The 19550-nt window shown below is 66.3% G+C and overlaps 2 protein-coding genes across 2 annotated transcripts in view; one reads left to right on the top strand and one right to left on the bottom strand.

Moving 5' to 3' along the window:
* Positions 1-1396: 1396 nt before the first annotated feature.
* LOC149860203 (uncharacterized) lies at positions 1397-11327 on the top strand. Its single transcript, XM_090056884.1, has one exon. It carries the CDS (start codon positions 1459-1461, stop codon positions 5800-5802), a length of 4344 nt encoding a protein of 1447 aa, XP_089913010.1. The 5' UTR covers positions 1397-1458; the 3' UTR covers positions 5803-11327.
* A 1911-nt stretch (positions 11328-13238) lies between these two features.
* SLIT1 (slit guidance ligand 1) overlaps positions 13239-19550 on the bottom strand; it is a 51638-nt gene continuing 45326 nt past the window's right edge. The window contains exons 30-37 of the mRNA XM_090057324.1: positions 19109-19202; positions 18619-18756; positions 18088-18325; positions 17839-17969; positions 17115-17269; positions 15411-15699; positions 14761-14972; positions 13239-14636 (exon numbers count right to left, since the gene is read on the bottom strand). Of these exons, the coding sequence (XP_089913450.1) occupies positions 14386-14636; positions 14761-14972; positions 15411-15699; positions 17115-17269; positions 17839-17969; positions 18088-18325; positions 18619-18756; positions 19109-19202 (1508 nt within the window). The 3' untranslated portion in view covers positions 13239-14385. The remainder of the gene's footprint in view (positions 14637-14760; positions 14973-15410; positions 15700-17114; positions 17270-17838; positions 17970-18087; positions 18326-18618; positions 18757-19108; positions 19203-19550) is intronic.

The following is a 19550-nucleotide window of genomic DNA, read 5'->3' on the forward strand; positions in this document are numbered from 1 at the left end:
TTGCCCTGGAGCACAGGGAAGGTGGAGACCCCCAGAGCCCACCCAGAGGCTTCCCCTGAGAGCTGTTCTCACGTTCGAAGCCACAGGCATCCGTCCCGTGGTGCCTGGTGGGGCCCAGCCAGCGAGTACATCCTGCAGGCCCCTTGTCTAATGCATGCCCAGCACCCAGCACCTGGCCTATCCTCTGCCCCCGGTCTTCTCTCCGTCAGCCTCTGCTTGTCGTGCGCGCATTTGCAAAGCCTCTGGTGCGTAGCAGGGTGCTGTCAAAAGCAGACAATGCTGGGATAAAAGTACAGGGCTGTACATGCAAGAATCTCCTTGCTTTGGGTCCCTCCCCCAAGTGACTCCGTCACGGGCCATCAGGTCAGGATTGCCCGGTCCTGGCTGCCCGGTGGGACTGGCACGGGTTTGCTGCGGGCTCCGTGGGGAGGCCGCAGTGGAAGCAGATGGGAGAAGGAGTCAGAAGGTTTTGCTTCTGGTCTGTGTTGAAGGCCAAGCTGGGCAGGATGGAGCTGTGCACCGGCTTGCTGGAGCCAGCAAGTGCCTGCTCGTACAGACGCCCCTGGGAGGGGCAGTGCAGGAAGGGAGAGGGCAGAGGGGCACAGCCACCCTCTCCCCACGGCCTTGGTCTGGGGGCTGTGCTGGCTTTGCTTCCAGGTCTGAAGGGGAGGTAAAGGTGTTAAGGAAGGAGTCAGAGGCCGCTTTCCCCATCTTCACCCTGGGGCAAGTAAAGCAGGGAGCTGTGCAAGGGCAGGGTGGAGAGGAAAGGTGCTTCTGGGGCTGGCTTTGATAGCAGTCCTTCACTAGTTCATTAGCCCTTCATCTCTGCACCACTGACCCCTTTGCAAAGCAGGTGAGTGCTAGCACCTGAGCTGTAGAACTGGCTGCAGACCACAGGAAGACGATGATGATGGTCATGCAGATTGGGTGCACTAAGACTCAACCTGCCTCTGAGGGCTGTCAATCAGCTGGGCTATAAATCACAGTGTTAATTGGATGGGAACAGGTGGAGAAAAGGCAGTGCCCTGCCCAGGAAGGTGACTGTGGGGGTGAGGAGGCTTCCTGGGTCCTTCCTGACCTCATTCCCTGTGCAAGGGAGCACCCCCGGCAGAGCTGTGGGGGGAAGGGGCAGCTCTGGGGGGCAAACAGGAGGGCAATGCAAAGCCTGCACTCAGCAGGACTGCCTGGAGGAGGCTGGGGCTGACCTCCCTGGGGCGGGTGCGGGGGGGAGCTCTGTGTGTGCTCGTTGCACGCTGGTGGGGGCCCAGGAGCAGCTGAGGGGGCCCAGGCTGGCAGGGTGGTGACGGTCGGGGTGGGGGGCCGTGCCTGGGTGAAGCCCTTGTTCCCAGGCGCCAGCGACTGACTGATGGCTTCTCTCTCCGTCTCTCTAGTGAGGATGCGGCAGAGGCCATAGCTGTCGAGTCCCAGAGCCAGCCCAAGTCTCCGCTGGAAAAGTTCATGGTCCGGCTGTGCACGCACCACCAGAAGCAGTTCATCCGCGTCCTCAACGACATTTACACTGAAGTGCAGCCCGGCCTGGACGGCCAGCCGGGCCCCGCGCCCGACGGCATGGACGCCTCCACCTGCAGCTCTGGCTGCAGCCAGCTTCGAAGCCCTGACGCTGCAGAGAAGGGCGCCGCCTGTCCTGAAGCGAAGCCCCCTTCCTCCTCCGACGCCCCACAGGACCCTCCGAGCCACCTGCACGGGGCCGGCCATGCGGACAGGACGGAGACCTCAGCTGCTGCTTCCAAAAGAGACTGTTCCGAGCAACCCAGCTCAGCCAGCCCAAAGGAAAGCCCTGCTCACGGATACCTCACCACATCCAACTCTTCCTCACTGCACTTCCACCCCGCTGCCAAGGGCCTGGAGGGCCCGCCCCTGGGGCACGAGCCTGAGCCGGGCGCCTGGAGAGGCGAGGACAAGGACCCGCTCCCGGGCAAGGCCCTGGGCTGGGCAGCCAGCGTGAATGGGAGCGAGGACAGCTTGGAGGGCTGCCTGGTGTCCCCCAGGAACGCCTCCTTCCGAGCCTTCCCCGAGGAGGCGTGGGACCCGGGGTTCTCGGCCCGGCGCGCCGACAAGGAGAACGCGCTGCAGTGCGGCTCCAAGGCCTCGCTGCACCCAGACCTGGAGCCCGGTGAGCACGACGCCAGACCGAAGCCGGACCACCACCTGCACGGCGGCGGCAAGGCGAAGGCCGGCTACCACTTACACCCCGGAGACAAACCTCCCCTGGAGAGCGCCCGCGATGCCTGGCTGCCCACCGGCAAGGCCTCCCACGGGCACGCCCGGGCCAAGGCCCCCCCTGCCTCCATCAAGACATCCCGGAAGAGCAAGCGGGCCTCGGGGCTGCGCATCAACGACTACGACAACCAGTGCGACGTGGTCTACATCAGCCAGCCCATCACCGAGTGCCGCTTCGAGAGCCAGCGGGCCGCGGCGCCCCGCAAGACCGCGCGCAAGAGCACGCGGGGCTACTACTTCAACGGGGAGTGCTGCGAGCTGCCCACCGTGCGCACGCTTGCCAAGAGTGCCCGCGCTGCCGAGGACCGGGGCGGCAGCACCGCCCTGAGAGCAGACGCCTTGGCCAGCGCGAAGCAGCCCGCCGCCGCGGCGGGGAAGGATGGGGACAAGCGGGTCTCCCTGAGGCTCCTGGCCAAGGGGACCTTGCCAGGCAGAGAGACCAAGGAGAGAGCAGATGAAAGCGAGCCCCGTGAGACCCACACGCTGAAGGGGAGAGAAGTGGCAAGTGCCGAGCCGGCGCCGGTGCCCCCAGCAGTGCCGGGCTCCGAGTGCGCAGAGACCCCCAGCTCACCGCTGCTCGCCAACGGCACCTCTCCCGCCCCGAGCTGCGAGGAGGAGACGTGGCAGGCGCCGATCGGGGGGGACGGGGACGCTCCCTCACCTGCCGGCGCTGGCTCCTGCGGGGACGTGGGGTCCGAAGCGGCCAGCAGCAGCATGGCAGGGGTCTCCGCTCTCCTCCCCGTCTCGGTAGCTGCTCGCAGCGAGGCAGGTTCACCGTGCTCTGAAGCACAGGCTACTGCAGAGCCCCCCGTCAGCGGGGACCCGGAGCCCCCACCCCCACTGCCTGCCTCTGCGCAGCCAGCATCGCCCTCCAGCACGGACCCCGAGCCCCCTGCCAGGGGGGACGTGGGGCCCTCCACAGAGCTTCCTCCAGAGCCCCCCGCTGCTGCGGACCAGGAGCTTCCAGCTGAGCCTCCGGCCAGCCCAGCGGCAGAGCCCCCCGAAGCCCCCGCTGCCAGCGGGGGCTGCGAGTCCCCCGTGCAGCCCGCGGCCAGCCCGGCGCCGGAGCGCTCCCCTTCTCCGCCGCCCGGAGCCGGGAGCGAGGGCGATGCTGCTGCCCTGGAAGCCGCCGTCCCTGGGGCACCGGGGGAGGCCGAGCCAGGCCCCGCAGACCTCGGGGAGAGCCCGGAAGGGGAGCCAGCGCCAGGCGAGAGCCAGCCGGGTGAGGACACCATCCCAACGCCGCCCAGCCCCGAGGCCTCGGGGGCGGACGTCAGGGAGCCCGTCTCCCCCTGCGAGAGCTCGGACAAGAAGAGGAAGAAAAGCCGGAGGGCCCTCGTGGCCTCCGACCGCTGCCTCCGGAGCCAGCACGCCGCGCCGGGCCCCGAGGGCAGCGCTGAGGCTCCCGGCTCCCTCGCGCCCCTGCAGCTGCCCTGCCTTCAGATCAAGCTTTCCAAGAGTCCCGGGGCAAAGCGCTTCAAGAGGGAGGTGCACCTGGCGGGCGCGGCGCCCGTGCACTTCCCCAACGACTGCTTCCATCCCGCGCTGCTCGAGGGCACCGAGATGGCCGCGGAGCTGCCGGCCGGCAAGGAGAGCGGCGTCACCACTCGCCAGACCTACCGAAGCCTGCTGGCCAAGGAGGCCGCGGCGGCCGAAGGACAAGGGCCCCCGGGGAAGGGAGCCTCCCCCGCCCCAGGCAGCCCCGGCGTCTCTGGAGACATGCTGGAAATCTGCGTGGAGGCCAGTTCGGATAAGCGGAGCGTCCTCCTCCCGAAGGAGAGCGGCCCGGGGGCGGAGGCGGAAGCCAAGCAGCCGGCGGCAGAGCCCCGGGAGGCAGCCGCCGATGCTGGGCAAGACCCCGAGACCTCGGATGCTGGCAAGGGGCAGCTCGGGGATCTGGCCAGCGCCTCGCCTGCTGGCCCCGGCAGCAGGGGCGGAAGCAAGCCCGCTCCATCCAAGCCCGCAAAGCTGCGCCGGCAGGCCCCGCCTTCGTACAACCTTCGGCACACCCCGGTCCCCAGCGAGGCGGCGAACAAGAGCGCCCCAGGGAAGGAGGCTGTGCAAGCCAGTCCCTCGCCACCGAGGGCAGCGAGCGGTGCCAGGGCTGAAGAGTCGCTGGAAGGGGACGCGCCGGGAGATGGCAAGCCGCGGTTCGTGGAGTGGTGCTCCGAGGAGGAGAACCAGGAGCTCATTGCCGAGTTCAACACCCACTACCTGAAGGTCCAGAAGGGCTGGATCCAGCTGGAGAGAGAGGTACAGCCGGCCCCCAAAGCCAAGAACCGGGCCGACAAGCTCAAGGAAATCTGGAAGAGCAAGAAGCGGACGCGGAAGAGCCGGGGGCCGCTGGAGGGGCAGAAGCTCTCGCCGGTGCAGATGCTGTTCATGAAGGCGTTCCAGCTCTCCGACATCTGCCGCTGGTTCCTGGAGACGACCGAAACCCGCTCCCTCGTCATCGTCAAGAAGCTGAACACCCGGCTGCCCGGGGAGGTGCCCACCATCAAGCCGCCCCTGCAGAAGTTCCCCATGCCCGGGCCGTACCCCAGCTCCCTGCAAGCCGAGCGCCTGAAAAAGCACCTCAAGAAGTTTCCGGCCACCACGCCTGCCAGGAACAACCCCAAGAACCAGAAGCTGCTGGCCAAGTTGCGGGAAAGCACCGACAGGACGGAGGCCGCAGCAGACGCCAGTCCTGCCCCGGCTCCTCCCGCTGAAGCCCGCTGCGACGCGGCCAGCGAGCCCCGCAGCACGCCGCCCGCCCCCAGCCTGCCCACGCAGGCCAGCACGCGCATCCTGCGCAAGTACTCCCAGCTGCGCGGCAAGCTGCGAGCCCAGCACCGGGCGCTGAAGCCCGAGAAGAAGGGGGACGGGGCCCCGGAGCCCCCCGTCCTGGAGGGCAAGAGCCGGAAGAGCGTGTGCATCAACCCGCTGATGTCCCCCAAGCTGGCCTTGCAGGTCAAAGCGGACGCGTTCCCCAAGCCAGCGCCGGCGTACAGAGCGCTGAAGGGGCGCAAGGCGAAGGGGCAGCCCGCGGACGACACCCCGGCCAAGGCCGACCCGCAGCTGGGCAGGAAGAAGAAGCCGCCGAGCGAGGGCAGCGGTGCCCAGGAGCGGCCTGGCTCCTCCGGCAGAGACCGGCTCCCCGCCAAGAAGGCCGGCAAGGCCAAGCACGTGGAGATGCCCGCCAAGGCGCCCGCCACCAGGAAGCAGGCGGCAGCGGAAAGAAGCAATAAGCTGGAGAAAAAGGGGCCGCCGAAGGAGAAGAGAGCCCTGAAAAGGCCTCTGGCGAAAAGCCGGCTGTCCGCACACAAGGGCAAGGAGAACACCAGCAGACGGGCAGCGCCCGCTCCCGGGCACGAGGGCCTGGCCAGGTCCCCCAAGCAGCTGCCAGCCGGGGAGCCCTCCACCAGGTCCCAGAAGGGGTCCAGCAAGAAGCCCAGCGGGGGGAAAACCCTGACCCGGGCCATGAAGAAGAGCCAGGAGGGCGCCGGGTCCCAGGGCAAGAGAAAGCTGAGGGCGAAAGGGGACTGTTCGCAGAGCAAGCGAACGCGGCTAGACACGAAATAGCCCCGCGCCGTGGCGGCCGCGACCGCGGCAAGAACTGCTGTACAGTAGCAACCCTGTATCCCGCATTAACTAAAGCTGCTTGATAAGCTGTAGCAAGCCTGAACATCCGCAGCGGAAGGAGAACGCCCCGGCTTCAGGCATCGGAGACGCATCTCGGAGGGAGAGGAGCGCGGCCCGTCTCCGCGGCGGGACGGTTCCCGGGGCTTCCACGCGGAACGGGCGGTTTTAGTTCAAAGCACAGTGCCTTATTTATCACTGAAAGAGCCCCCTCCCCCCGCAGTCTGTGCGATAGGAAGGCTTGCATTTTATACTTGATGCACACGCACTTGTTCTGTAGCAGGAAGGAAACCACCTCCACGCACATAAATAGCTTTCGGCCGCCTCTCCGTGGGCCCGCGCGCCCAGCCGCCCGTTGGGGCGTTTCGAGCAAAATCCAAAGCATCGTCCGGCTGCGAGGCAGGGCAGGTGGGTCCTGGGCCACTGGCAGGGGAAGCCTGATGCGGGGAAGGGGCTCCTGGCACAGGGTCTCGGTCAGCAGCTCCGAGGCCAGATCCTTCCTGGCCGCCCGTCTCCTGGGACTCTCTCCCCCCTCCGGGCTCTGAGGCCAGGCCGTCTGTGGGCTCTGGATGTGGCTGAGGCCAAGTGTCTGCTTTTTGTTCCTAATGAATTCATTTCAGGTTCCTTTTTTAATATGCAGAGAGGGGCTGGGTGGGTGGTCCTGCTCGTGCCGGGGGTGCTGGAGCATGTTGGAGGGGCTGGCTGTCCCCGGCTGTGCATGCGCTCAGCAGAGCCCGGCACTGTTTAAAGGCCAAGCAATAGTCTCCGCTGGAGGTCTGCGGCAAGCGACAGCAGATCCACGCCGGAAACCCCGTAGCAAGGCCCAAAAATGTATTCCCGCTGCAGCCCCTGGACGCAGGCGTTACCCTGGGCACGAGCGTCTGCAAGGTTCGTCGACCCTTGCGGGAACATCTGCAAGGCTCCAGCCCTGCTGGGAGCCTAAAGGTGGGAGGGGTTGAGGCCTCGCTGGGGCTGTTTGCACAAGTCTCCACGGGCCGCCACGCCTGAGATCCAAAGCGCAAAGGGGCCGCGGCCCCCGCCCTTCGTAAATGCTCTCCGTGGAGCTGCCCCGGCTGGCGGTAAATGCCCGCAGGGCTCCGTGTGCACCACCCGGCTCCAAACAGGCCTCCGTGTGCTGCTGCCCAGCCTGTGGGCTGGAGGCGCAGCCTGGGCCGTCATCTCCGCATCTCGTCGTGCCGCCTTGCGCAGAGGACGGGCGGGAGGCCGGAGAGCGTGGCTTGCATCGGATGTTCCCTTCCTCCAGCCCTAGCCCGCGGCTGCAAGGCGGACTGTTCCCCTCGCCTAAAATCATCGGTGTCTGCAAAGCTTTCCCCGCCCTTCGAATCATGCTGGTGTCCGCGGGCTCTGCCTGGGCGGCCCCCTCAAGTCCCTCTGCCGTTAGCTCCGGCTTCGGTGTTTCAGGAGCCCACGAGAGAGCGCTAGGAGCGCGCCGGCAGTGGGGGCACGGGAATAATTGCTGATGCAGGACCGGGCTGATTGCTCTCAGTTCTGTATTTACTCTGAACCTTAGGATCTTCCTCCCGTCTGGGCTGTGCTCAGGAAGAAACGGGGTCTTTTCCTGACCTGGGAGGCCCCACTGACCCCCAGTGAAGTCTCCCGCTGATGTGCATGCCCTTGAGAGACTTGGGTGCATGTGAGCCATGTAGTGGTCTCACTCCGAGACCCTGCACCCCCGGGCACGTCCCCCGCGCTGTGCACGCTTCCCTGGAAAGGAGGGTCTGTTCCCAGTGAGGCGTCGCAGCCGCCGGCTGCTGTGCATGGCCCAGTCCGGTTTCTCCCTGCGGCCCGGGGGCACAGCTCTGCGAAAGGAGCCACAGTGGGCTTTCCAGACCTCCAGGCACTGCAGGGCCAAGGCCTGATGCCCCAAGCCAGTGGGGCCGGTCATGCCCCCTGCACATGTCCCCCCAGGCATGGCAGGGTCTGGAAATGCACGAGGAGAATTAAAATCTTCCTCTGTCCCTCCCCAAGGAGCCTGGTGCTCTCGGCCCCCGGCGGGTGCCAGCTCAGGAGCTCGTGCTGCCGCGGGCAGAGCCCCGGGGAAGCCCTGTCTGTCACTGCAGGTTGCACGGCTGTGACCCTCGTGGACGTCTCCGGCCAGGGCTGGGGAGGCGCTCGCTGCACCCCAGGTCTCCCCTCATGGGGAGAGCTCGCGTGACCTGGGCGGGGAGACCTGGAGCTGCCCCGTGCCGCACGCGCAGTGGTAACCGAGTGCATTTTCCGTGGGGTGGTGGGTGGGAGCGAGCTGGGGCTCTCGCTTCCCAGGCCAAAAGCCAGACCCGTGGCTTGGTTTGTTTCTTTCTTCGCCCTCTGCCCACTGCTCGTCTCTCCTTGCTAAGCTGCTCCTTGGCCGTGACCTTCCTGGGCCAAGTTCAAGCCTCCTTCCCTTCCCACCCCATCTCCCTTGCCTTGGGCATTACGTGCCCCCCGCTTGCTGTTCCTGGGGCCTGCATGCATCTTGGGGGGCAATGCCATGTCGGCGCCTGCTGCCGCGCCAGGGCTCCCGATGCCAGGACCAGCCTCCAGGTGCCAGGCACGTTTGACACCTGTTTTATCATCACCATTTTGGGGGCCCAGGGCAGGGGGTCTTCATTTTCTAACGCGTTCAGAAGACGCGTGCCTGGGCAGCGCCGGTCTCTCCATCCAGGCTCGGGTGTTTGAGCCTTGTCCTTCCCCTCGCACCATTCCCTTGTTGTTCACGTGGTGGCTCCTTCCCTCGTGCAGCCACGAGCAGCGAGCAACACGTGCCAGCCTGGCACGGGCACGCTGAGACCCGTGCTGTGGAGCCTGCGGTCCCTTGTCAGGCACGCGTGCGCCCGCTGCTTTGTTCTGGGCTGTGCCCCGGGCAGCACGGGGTGGTGCTGGCCGGGGGGTGCCCGTGCGGAGCCAGGGGTTGGCGTGGGGCACGTTGGCGGGTAGCAATGGTGACAAGCAGCGTGCTTGCCCCATGCTGCGGGCCTCACCCTGCCGTCACACGGCTGCGTGTATGTGAGCTCCCAGTCTGCCACGGGCCCCCTCCCCTTCCTCCACGCCTGGCAGCTGCCCGTACCCTCCCTGCACAGCCTGGTGCTCTTGCAACAGAGATCCCTGCAGCTCCCTCATCTGCAGCCCATCCAAATCCCTGCAGCTGGGACCCCGGCTTCCCCGCACCCTGCTCCCGCGGCCGTGGGGCTCAGCAACGTGTCCTCCCCTGGCCTCCCTGCTGCCGTCAGCAGCCCTCGGGGGCGGCATGCATGGTGATGGGGGCACGGTTGTCCAGCCCATTTGTACCTGACGCTGGTGCTATTAGGGAATTGCCCCGCCTCAGCTCTCCCGGCAGGGGTACGGGCTCGCTGCCCTGCATGTGCCAGTCTCTCCTGGGCCCATCAGCTCACCGGGGAAGGGGGTCGTGTGGGTGCAAAGCTTGGGATGGTGGGCATCCTCTGCTCACACACATCCCAGCTCTGCCACCCTGGTTCGGTCCTGAGCTTGGCACGGCTGCCCCTCTGCTTCCCTGCGGCTGCTGCTCACCCATCCTCTCCCTTGGTGGCTGTGAAATGGATCCATCTGTTCTAAGATGTTCTCAGGAGGCTTCGCGGGTGTTACGATCGCCCCTCGGCTTCACGGTGTCGTGGGCCCGGGGCAGGTCTGGGCCCCGGTGGCCTGGAGACGTGCCCTCCAGCTGTGCGAGGCGGGCACCCGCCCGGCCTCCCCCCCATCCTGCTGGTGTTGTAGGTGTCTGTGTGTCCGCGTCCCAGATCCTCAATGGAAATGTGAATATCTCTGTCTATCTATATATATATCGGTGCCGTGTAATATAGCGTTGAGTTCGCCAGCCACGCGCTGACCTACCTTTTAAGCTGCCGGCGGGATCAGGCATTTTTCGCTCACCACAAACTAATATTGTAAATAGGGTTTTTATATTTATTTCATGTACTTCCTGCAAGCGGGGGGGGGGGTGGAGGTGGTCCCTTGCTGCAGGGCGGGCTTGGTGCCCCCCACCCCGCAGGCTGGTGCGCTGCTGGGGACTCCGGGTGGTTGGTTGGGGAGGGGTCTGTGTTCAATATTGCAGTGAAGTTGGAAGCATTAAGTGTTTTTTCTTCACCTCCTTCCTTCCCTCCCCCCCCCATACAGCCGTAGGCGGACGCTGTTGTGTCGGCCCCAGCCTGCGTGACCCAGGTGCCGGCAGGGGGTACAGCACTGCAAGCAATAAGCTTTTTAGGCATTACGTGTCCCCGGGGAGGTTGGGAGGGTTGGGGAGCTCACCTGTGACCCTGGAGCCGTGTCGTGTCTTGGGACACCAGTGGGTCCTTTGCTAGGAGCTGGACAGGCGACAGGCGACAGGCTGGGGCTGGGGAGGGCAAGGGGGACGCTGGCAGTCGGCCGGGCTTTCCCACCGTCTGCCAAAGCCCACGCGGGCATGGGGGTAGCTGCTGCGGCTCTCAGGAAACCCCTCCGCGACTGGCATAGGACAGCAGTGACGGGCACGCTGCCATGCAAGACCCCTTCCCCCCATGCTTTCTGGCCGTAACGCTCTCGGGCAGAGCTGAGCCTCCCTGCGGGCTCCCAGCATGGCTCCGGCCCCGCACAGCAGCTCTGCATTCGTAGGGTACATCTAGGAGTTTTAGGGGGCGTTTCTTTTGTATTTATACGTGTGTTTGAGTTTTCCCCTGCCCCCAACCCTCTTGGCGCTCGGTGTGTCGCTAGGTCAGCCCCATCCTGACGGTGCACCCCCGCACCCTCCACCCTTGGCCGCGTGCCCAGGACCAGACTCATTGCATTGGCTCAGCTGAGTTACAGGGTGCCCAGCGCCCGCTGTCCCACGGGCCCCTCGCGCCCCGGCCCAGCCCTCTCCTCCTCCCCCCGGGGCATGTCCGTAGCCGTGTCCCCTGGAAGGCGTCTGGCAGCTTTGAACGTCTTCGTTCCTTGTTCATAATCACTGTCCCCCGCCCGAGGCGCTGGGCCCGGGCCCGTAGACGCTGCTCTGAGAAGCCGTCGGGCCGCGCTGCCCTGGCTGGTACTGTACGTCTGAGCCCGGCAACGCGCAGAGGCCGCGTTTCCGTTGCGGGTAGCAGGAGTTGTCGGCGCCTGCCGCAAGGCGTGGGCCGGGCGCGAGGTTGGCATTAGCTGATGTTTACATACCTCACCTGGAGAACCTTGGACCGTGTACATACGGAAAGAATAAAGTTATGTTAAGTTGCTTTAAAACCACCGGTGCGGCTGCGCGTGTGCCGGGGCGACGGCACCCGGCCTCTGCACCGCGGCACGGTGGGAGCCCGAGGCCCGTCCGCTCGTGCGGCCAGGACACGGCGTGGTCACGGGTGCAAGGGACCGCAGCAGCCGATGGGTCTCCTCGAGGGTCCCTGCCCCCGGTCGGTTTTCTTTTTGTCCCTCCCTCATTGATCTCTGCCCCGGGGCCTTCCGAAAGGGCCCGACTTTACTGCGGCTTATTAAACATTTCTTTGATATCAGAGCTGGCTCGGCCTGGTCCCTGGGGAGGGGTGGGGTGTGCGCGTGCACGTGTGCGTGCAGAGGAGAGCACGTGTGTGTGTAGCTAGGTGCTCGTGCATGTTTGTGTGGATGCATATGTGTGTGCGCATTAGTGCAAGGAGCAAAAGCGTGCGTGTGGCTGGGCACATGTACGGGGTGGGTGTGTGAGAGAGAGTGCGAGTGCAAAGTCTGCAGGCGGGTCGGTGGCTCAGGGACGACCACAATCACTTCAAGGGCCGTCGTGAGCCCTGGCAGAGATCACCAGGGATCCTGGTTTCCCCTCATAAAAAAATCGCAAATTCTCCGATAAAAGCCCAAACCCGGGATTAAAATGAAAGGCCTCTAAATAGAGAGAGAGGTCTCAGTTGAACACGATGCTTTCTTGATCTATTGACATTTTAAAAGCAATTTGGAAGCCTGCCAGTGCTGCAATCTCTGTAATAAAATAAATTCTACGTACCTGTACAGCTTGGTATTTGATTTGGGGGTTTTTTAGCATGGAAAATCAGAGCTCCCCATCCCCTTCACTCACAGAGTGCAGGTCTGGTGCCCCTCACCCCCCAGCTGCCAGGGCCAGGGACCCGGGTCTGCAGCCTCCTGCCCCCCGGGACCAGCGCCTGAGCCCCGGCTTCTGCAGCAAAGTGGGGGGCACGGCACGGCTGCCCTCCTCCAGGGCAGGACAGAGCAGGGCTGCATGGCGGGGCTCCGAGCGGGGCTGTTGCACCCAGGGCGAGCCCTGTGCTGCCCACCCCGGGGCAGAGTCGTGCCCCTCGCTGCTTCCGGGTGGGCAGGGGGCACCGTGCCAGGCGGCGCGGGGCTCGCAGCAGCAAGGAGCTTCCCTGCGCGGGCTGCTGGGCTGGAGCTGTGCTGGCCCGCAGGGAGCTCGTCGCAATGGTGCAAGGTCTGCGCGTTCCTCCATTAAGGAGAAATCTGCGTTTTCCTTGGGGGGGGAATCTGCATTTTTGTTTTCTGCGGGAAACAGAAAACCCGGATCCCCGGAGATCACCTGTGAATCGGGACTGCCAACAGCTGTGTGTGTGTGGGTGCATGCGAGTGCGTATGTGCGTGCATGTGAATCTGCATGGGATTGTGCCTGTATGTGTGTTAGTGCAGGTGTGTGGGAGTGAGTGAGTGAGTGAGTGTGTGTGTGTGTGCATAGTGTCACACGAATGTGCATGTCAAAGTATGCAGATGTGTATACGTATTCGTGAGTGGCAGATGTAAGGGTGCAGGGGTGTGTGCGCATATGTGTGCAAGTGTATGTTCCAGTCCTTCTGGACTTGGGGCTGAGGCTCCCCCGAGGCTGGGCAGCGCCCTGGGCTGTCCTGCATCGACGGCCCTGGTCAAGCTCAGTGCCCCCCTGCCCATAGCCAGCCTCGGCCACAGACTTGGGCCCCTCCAGCGCCTGGCCGGGTCCATGCAACACCGCTGCCCACAGGCCGGTGACCCTTGGGCTCCAGCCGGGGTCGGCTCCGGCCATGCCTCGCGTGAGCTGCTCTGGCCCACGGGCAGCTCAGCAGCAGGGAGCTGGGGACATGCGCCTGGCTCCCGCGGGCCTGGGGGTGCAGCTGCAAGCAGGAAAGAAGAGACGAGCCCGGCTCGCTGAAGGCATAAATGTCATGTTCACGTAGAGGACAACACCGACAACACCACACATCCCTACAACAACACGGCCCCGCACCGCACGGCATGGCCCGTCGGGCACGCGGGGACAGGGCATGGGGGAGAGGGGGCACGGGGGGGCATTTTGGGTGGGGGGGGTTGCCGCTGAGAAGCATCTGCCAACGCCAAGGAGCCACGGCCGGTTGGGGAGGGGGTTGGGGGTGCCCCGGCACATAGAAAAATACTATACCAGACTGAAATACAAATATATATTAGCATCTGTCAGTATCTGTATAAAGAGACTTTAGCGGTTAGCAGACAGCGCCCGGCCACAGCCACCGGCACGTGCCACGCGGCTCGGGGCCGGGGCAGGACGGCTTCCCGGGGGCAGGCTCGGGGGTCCGGCAGACGGCGGCACGGGGAGGGGGAGCGGTGGCTGGGGGGGGTGATGGCACAGCTCAGCCCGTGGCTCCAGGCGCAGCAGGGACCGGCCACGTTGGGCTGGTGGCAGATGCAGCTCGTTGGGGTCACGGCGCTGGTGCCAGCCCCAGGGTGAGGGACAAGGTGCAAGGGGCCAACCTCCCCCCACCAAAGTCTTGCTCTGCTGCTGTGTGGCCCGGGCAGCTCGCCTCCCCCTCCCCCCCATCCGTGGCTCGTGGCCCAGGTGGTGACCGGGCTGTCGGGGGGGGCAGCACCCCCGCCGCAGAGATCCTGGTGCCCCCCCAAACCCACGGGCATCCTGGTGTCACCGCTGCAGCCCTGTGGGTGGTGGGGACCGGGTGCGGGGGCCAGCGGGCAGGTGGCGTCACCGGTGTCACAAGTGCAAGCGGCTGCCCCCGGCAGGCGGTGCTGGCTGCAGGCGGCCGAGCCGTGTGGGGCCCCGTGCCCACCCCCCGTCACCAGCACAGACGCCCGCTGTGGCCTGGCCCAGCCCCGTGCTGCTGCCCGGAGAGCGGCCACGTGCCCAGCCCCGCTCTGCCTGATGCCGGCGCCTCCCTGCCCAGCCAGTCCTGGGCGTGATGCCCCAGGCGTGCCACATGCCTGTGGCAGCTCTGGTCACGGTGCCACCACACAGTGCCCAGGTGCAGCCGGCCCGGGGCTGGCACGAGCCGCTCCATCTCAGCCGTGGGGTCCGGCTGCCTCGTGCGAGGGTTGGAGCCCACAGTGCCCGAGGGCCAAGCTCAGCCCCGCAGGCAGGGACCAGGGCACTGGCTGACCCTCCCGGCCGGGAGCCGGGCACTGACAGCACCCACGGGGGAGGAGATGGCAGGCCCCGGGCGCCCGGCCATATAAATACCTTTGTGAACCCGCAGTGCTTAAAAAAACTCCCTATCTACACGGCCGCTCCATGCCGCAGCCCCAGGTCCTGGCGGTTGAGGCCCGTCCGTGTCCGGCCATGGCCCGTGACACCTGGTCCATGGCAGGCGCAGCCAGCAGCTACATGCACCGGGCACAGCCGCATTTGCTGGGCTTCTCCACCTCGTCCACGAAGGAGGAGCCGTCGCTGCACTCGAAGGTGTGCTTGCGCCGCCGCAGCCGCAGTCCCGTGCAGCAGCCCTGGCCCTGGCCCTGCGCCCGGCAGGCACCGCGGCACCGTACCCACGACACGGCGCGCGTGGTCTGGCAGATGGCGTAGCCCCGCTGCACCTGGTGGAAGTCCCGCACCGGCTCGCCGCGGCACTCCGACTCTGCCGGGACACGGGGCAGGGTCAGGCGGGCGCTCTGCGGGGTGCGGGGCAGGCAGGAGCAGGGGTCGCTCAGCCTCGGCCCCGCGCCGGGTGCCCAAGGGGTGGCTGGCACGTGGGTGCTGACCTTGGTCGCAGAGGTCGCCAGTGAAGCCATCATCGCAGTCGCAGGAGGCCTCGCCACGGTCCGAGACCTGGCAGTGCCCGTGCAGGCAGGCCAGGCCGTGGCAGGGGCTGGGCAGCTCGCCCGGCTGGTTGCAGAGGGCGCCGCGGTAGCCGTCCCGGCACTGGCAGCTGTAGGAGAGCGCGTCGAGGGGCACGCACGCCCCGTTCACGCACCTGCCGGCACAGCCCATGTCAGCCCGTGAGCTGGTGCCCGGGAAGGGACAGCCCACCACTGATTTCTGCCCCGCTGGCAGGGGGCACCCACGGGGCCGTCCCCAGGGACTGGCAGCCCCTGGCAGAGCTCACCCTGCTCTGAAACGCAGCCACCTCGGGGTGGATCTGGGCTGCTAACAGCCCCCAGCCACGGCACCCCGTGCCAGGCAGGGTGGACGGACGGATGGACACGCACACACACACACACACACACACACACACACACACACACACACTGTCTCTGCTGCTGGTGCCCCTCACTCCTGACCTGCGCCCCTCCCTGTGCAAACAAGACCAGCGCAGCGTCCTGAGCCGGGTGAGCCCCATTCCCGGAGCTGAGCCTGGACCCCGTGGGCTCCCCGAGAGCGCCGGGCTGTGCGGGGGCCGCAGGGCACTCACTTGTGGCCCTGGCAGGGGCTGGCGAGCGGCTGGTCGCAGTGGGGCCCGGCCCAGCCCGGCTCGCAGTGGCACACGGGGCCCGGGGCAGCGTTGGGCTGGCAGATGCCGTGCACGCAGAGGAGCTTGCGGCAGGGCTCGCAGCCCGGCACCACGCCCGGCTTCATCTGCGTCTTGGTGAAGTCCTGCAGCTCGTTGTTGATGTACAGGTTGCGGATGCAGCCGTGGAAGCTGGTGCCATTCAGGATCTGCCACAGGCGGAAGGCGGCTGAGTTCACGTCCACGGGCATCCCTGCGGAGAGCGCGGCCGTGAGATGCCCGCTGGGGCCTGGCTGGGGCATGGTGTCCCGACCTGGTCTCTCAGCCCTGCAGACGTGGCCCCCCCAGCCAGGCCCCCTGCCTTAAACCACCCTCAGCATGGGGTCAGAGCATCCCGGCGCGGCGGGGTCACATCCAGTCTAGCCCAGCCCAGCCCAAGACAGGATCAGCCCCGTCCAAACCAGCACAAGAAGCCCCGTGTCTGATCTTGGAGCCACACGACAGTCACCCCTGACACAGCCCCTGCCCGCCCCCGGGACACAGGGGGGCTGCGGCCACCAACGTCCTGCTGCTGCCGGGGCGTCGTGGGCGCTGCGGAGCCCAGGCCAGGCCGTGCCCCCGCTGCAGAGGAAGGGGAAACCCCCCAGTGCAAACCAGCCTGAGCAGGGAGAAAAATCCCTTCCTGGCCCAGTGCAGCGCAGGGCTGAGCCTGAGCTCAGGGGCGAGCCAGGACCCTGCGGGGTCGGTGCCAGCAGGAGCATTGGCCCAGCCCCAGCCCCAGCCCCAGCCCCAGCCCGGGCTGCAGCAGCACCAGCACCAGCACACAGCACTGCTAAGAAAAGGGAAAAATAACCCTGACACATGCAGCAGGAGAGGGAAAAAAATCCCTTCCTGGCTCTTTGTGACAACCAGCAGAGCCCAGAAACCTGGGACCCCTCACAGCAGAGCACGGGCATCGCTGCGCCTAGAGCACCCCCACCAGCGTCTGCCCAGCCGCGCCTTGAGCCCTGCAGCGGTGGAGAGTCCCCTTTCCCCGGCGTCTCACAGAATCGCAGGGACAAGGGCTGAAGGGACCGCAGGAGGCACATCTGCTCCACCCCCCTGCTCCGAGCAGGACCAGCCCCAACTGCATCATCCTAGCAAGGCTTTGTCTACCCGGGTCTTCAACACCTCCAGGGATGGAGGCTGCATCACCTCTCTGGGTGACCCGTTCCAGTGCTTTACCACCCTCTCAGTGAGAAAGTTTTTCCTAATAGTTAACCTCAATTTCCCTTGCTGCAGCCTGAGCCCATTGCTCCTTGTCCTGCCATCTGCCCCCACTGAGACCAGCCCAACTCCATCCTCTGTGCAGCCCCCCTGCAGGGAGGTGAAGGCTGCTATTCAATCCCCCTCGGTCTTCTCTTCTGCAGACTCAATCAGGCCAGGTCCCTCAGCCTCTCCTCCCCAGTCCTGTCCCCCAGCCCACGACCACTTTCACTGCCCCACACTAGGCTGTCCATGCACACATGCAAGGCAGAGCTCAGCACACAGCCCCCTGGCATGATCCTGCCTGGGGGAGAGATGTCAGCCCCAGCCCTGGTAGCTCCCCCTGGCTGCCCCGCTCCTGGGGCCGGGGGCAACATCCAGCTGCCGTGCCAGTGCCCACCCGGCTGCACCACGGGCACTCACCGCCCACGTAGAGCGGGGCCTCGCTGGTGAGCGTGTAGTGTTTGCCGAAGCTGTCCATGGTCATGGGGCTGCCACCGTCGATGGAGAGGTTCACGGTGCGGTCAAAGGTCACCAGCTCCACGGTGTGGAACTGCCCGTCGTTGATGGTCTCGGCACTGCGAGCAGCCAGGCCCGGGCATCAGGGCAGGGTGGCCGTCCCATACCCACCCAGCCCTGCCTCCCCACGCCTGCTCCTAGCACCCAGCACCCATATACACATGCATGCACACGGGTATGCACACTCACACATGCACACACTCACATACATGCACTCATGCACACATACACATATACACAATGTACATCCATACGAACACACACTCGTACATGAACATGCATTCACGCACACGTACAGTTGCACACAGATGTGCATACATTCATGCCCATGTACACATGCACTCACACGTACAAAGTCCATGCATGTACACATACACTCACATGCACACATATATGCACACTCATGCATCTGTACACACACGTATATGCAAACACTCACATACACAAGTACACACACAGGCCTCCCAGGCTGCCCCTTCCCGTAGTGCGCCCCAGGCCTGCAGCCTGCCCCCCCAGCAGCCGCCTGGCAGCGCTCACACCCTGGCTCTTGCTGCACTGGGCACCGGGGACCCCTGGCCCTGCCGGACCACAGCCTGGCGGAGCCCGGGGCCAGGTGGGCAGGCGGTACCTGTAGATGGCCGAGCTGGGGTAGGAGCCGGGGTCGTAGCTGACCCGCACGTGGCCCTGGTACAGCTCCACGGCCATGTGGTCACTGTCCCCGTTGTACAGCAGGATCCCGTTGTCCTCGGCCGTGGACACCTGAGGGGAGAGCGGGGGTCCAGTGTCAGGGCTGGGCACTGGGGGGGTACGGCACCCCCAGCCCAGACCCACCCCAGCCCCCTCCCGGCATTGCCCTCCCACCACGCACGGTCCCGACCTGCAGGGTGATGTTGGCCCGGGGCCAGTCGGGCAGGTGCGTGAGCTGCAGGTAGGTGTCGCGGTCCACGAAGTCGACACTGAGCAGCTTCTCACACTTGGGGCCGCCGAAGCTGGGCGGGCACTGGCACACAGCGCGGGCGCCCAGCTCCACACAGCTGGCCCCGTTCTGGCACTCGGCCCGGGCACAGGGGCCAGGCGGGGCGGCCGCGCGCGCTGGCATCTCGCACAGCTGGCCACTGCGGGGCACAGGCGGCAGGGCTGGTGTGAGTGGGCAGCTGGCACCGGGGAACCCCCAGGCCCATGGCCCCAGTGGTGCCCCTCTGCCCCCACCAATGCCTGGGGAGACCCTGCGCTGGAGGCAGTGGAAGATGTCCCCCTGGCCCCTGGGGCTGTCAGGGGCAACTGCATTGTGCGACTCCGAGGTCGGACACGGGGTTTGTCTGGGCTGGTTTGGACGGGGCTGATCCTGCCAGGGCTGGGCTGCCACAGCTCCCTGCCAGCCCCACGGCTCTCTATGACCCCCCCGCACCTGTAGCCCGGGGGGCAGAGGCAGGAGTAGCCGTTGGGCTCGTCCCGGCAGCGGGCGCCGTGCTGGCACCGGTGGTCCTGGCAGTCGTCGGCGTCCTCGCTGCACCAGTCGCCCACGTAGCCGGGGGCACACTCGCACCTGGGGGAGAGGCAGAGCCGTGGGGCTCAGCAGCTGCACGGCACTGCCCGCTTCGGGGGCAGCAGGGCTGTCTCCGCTCTGCCCGCTCGGGCTGTGCACCAGCCAGCTGGGAAGGCCATGGGCTGGGGTAGGAAGGAGCCCTCTCCCCTTCGGTTGATGCAGCGCTGCAGAGCCAGCCCCTGTGGCACCAGCTGGCAATGCCCTGCTTTCATCGCGGGAGGTCCAGCACCCGCGCCCTCATGACCATGCCTTTGGCTGTGGGTGCTGGTGAGGGCGGCAGGTCTATGCTGCAACCGCTGGCTGCCGGCCCTGGCCGGGGCGACCCTCCGAGGGCCTGCGCGGGGGTACTCACGCGGGCCCCGCGGCGGTGACGACGCAGGTGGCGCCGTGCTGGCAGGGGCTCAGCTCTGCGGAGCAGACGTCCACCAGCTGCTCGCAGGAAGCTCCTGCAGAAAGGACAGAGGCCAGCTCAGCCCTGCCAGGCATCCAGCTTGCACCCCTGATCGCCCGGGTTCCCAGGGCAAGAGGCTGGGGCAGCCCCCGACCCCCACCACGCCACCTCCTGCAGGCTCAGACCGGGCTCTGGACCCCGCTCGCCTCCCGGGGGCTCGCCACAGCTGTCCAGCACCCACTGCCGCCACCAGCACGGCAGCCTTCGTGTAGACGGGGCCCCGCGGCCCCCAGAGCCAGGCACGAGACCCAGGGCCGAATCGCGGCGCCGTCCGGGGGTCGGTGGGATCAGACAGGGACCGAGATGGGCGGAGGGGCAGCGATGCTGGCCCTGCCCTTCTCTG

The sequence above is a fragment of the Crocodylus siamensis genome, chromosome 7, assembly GCF_052110815.1.
Source record: "Crocodylus siamensis isolate JL-2025a chromosome 7, ASM5211081v1, whole genome shotgun sequence".
In the NCBI taxonomy this organism is placed as follows: Eukaryota; Metazoa; Chordata; order Crocodylia; family Crocodylidae; genus Crocodylus; species Crocodylus siamensis.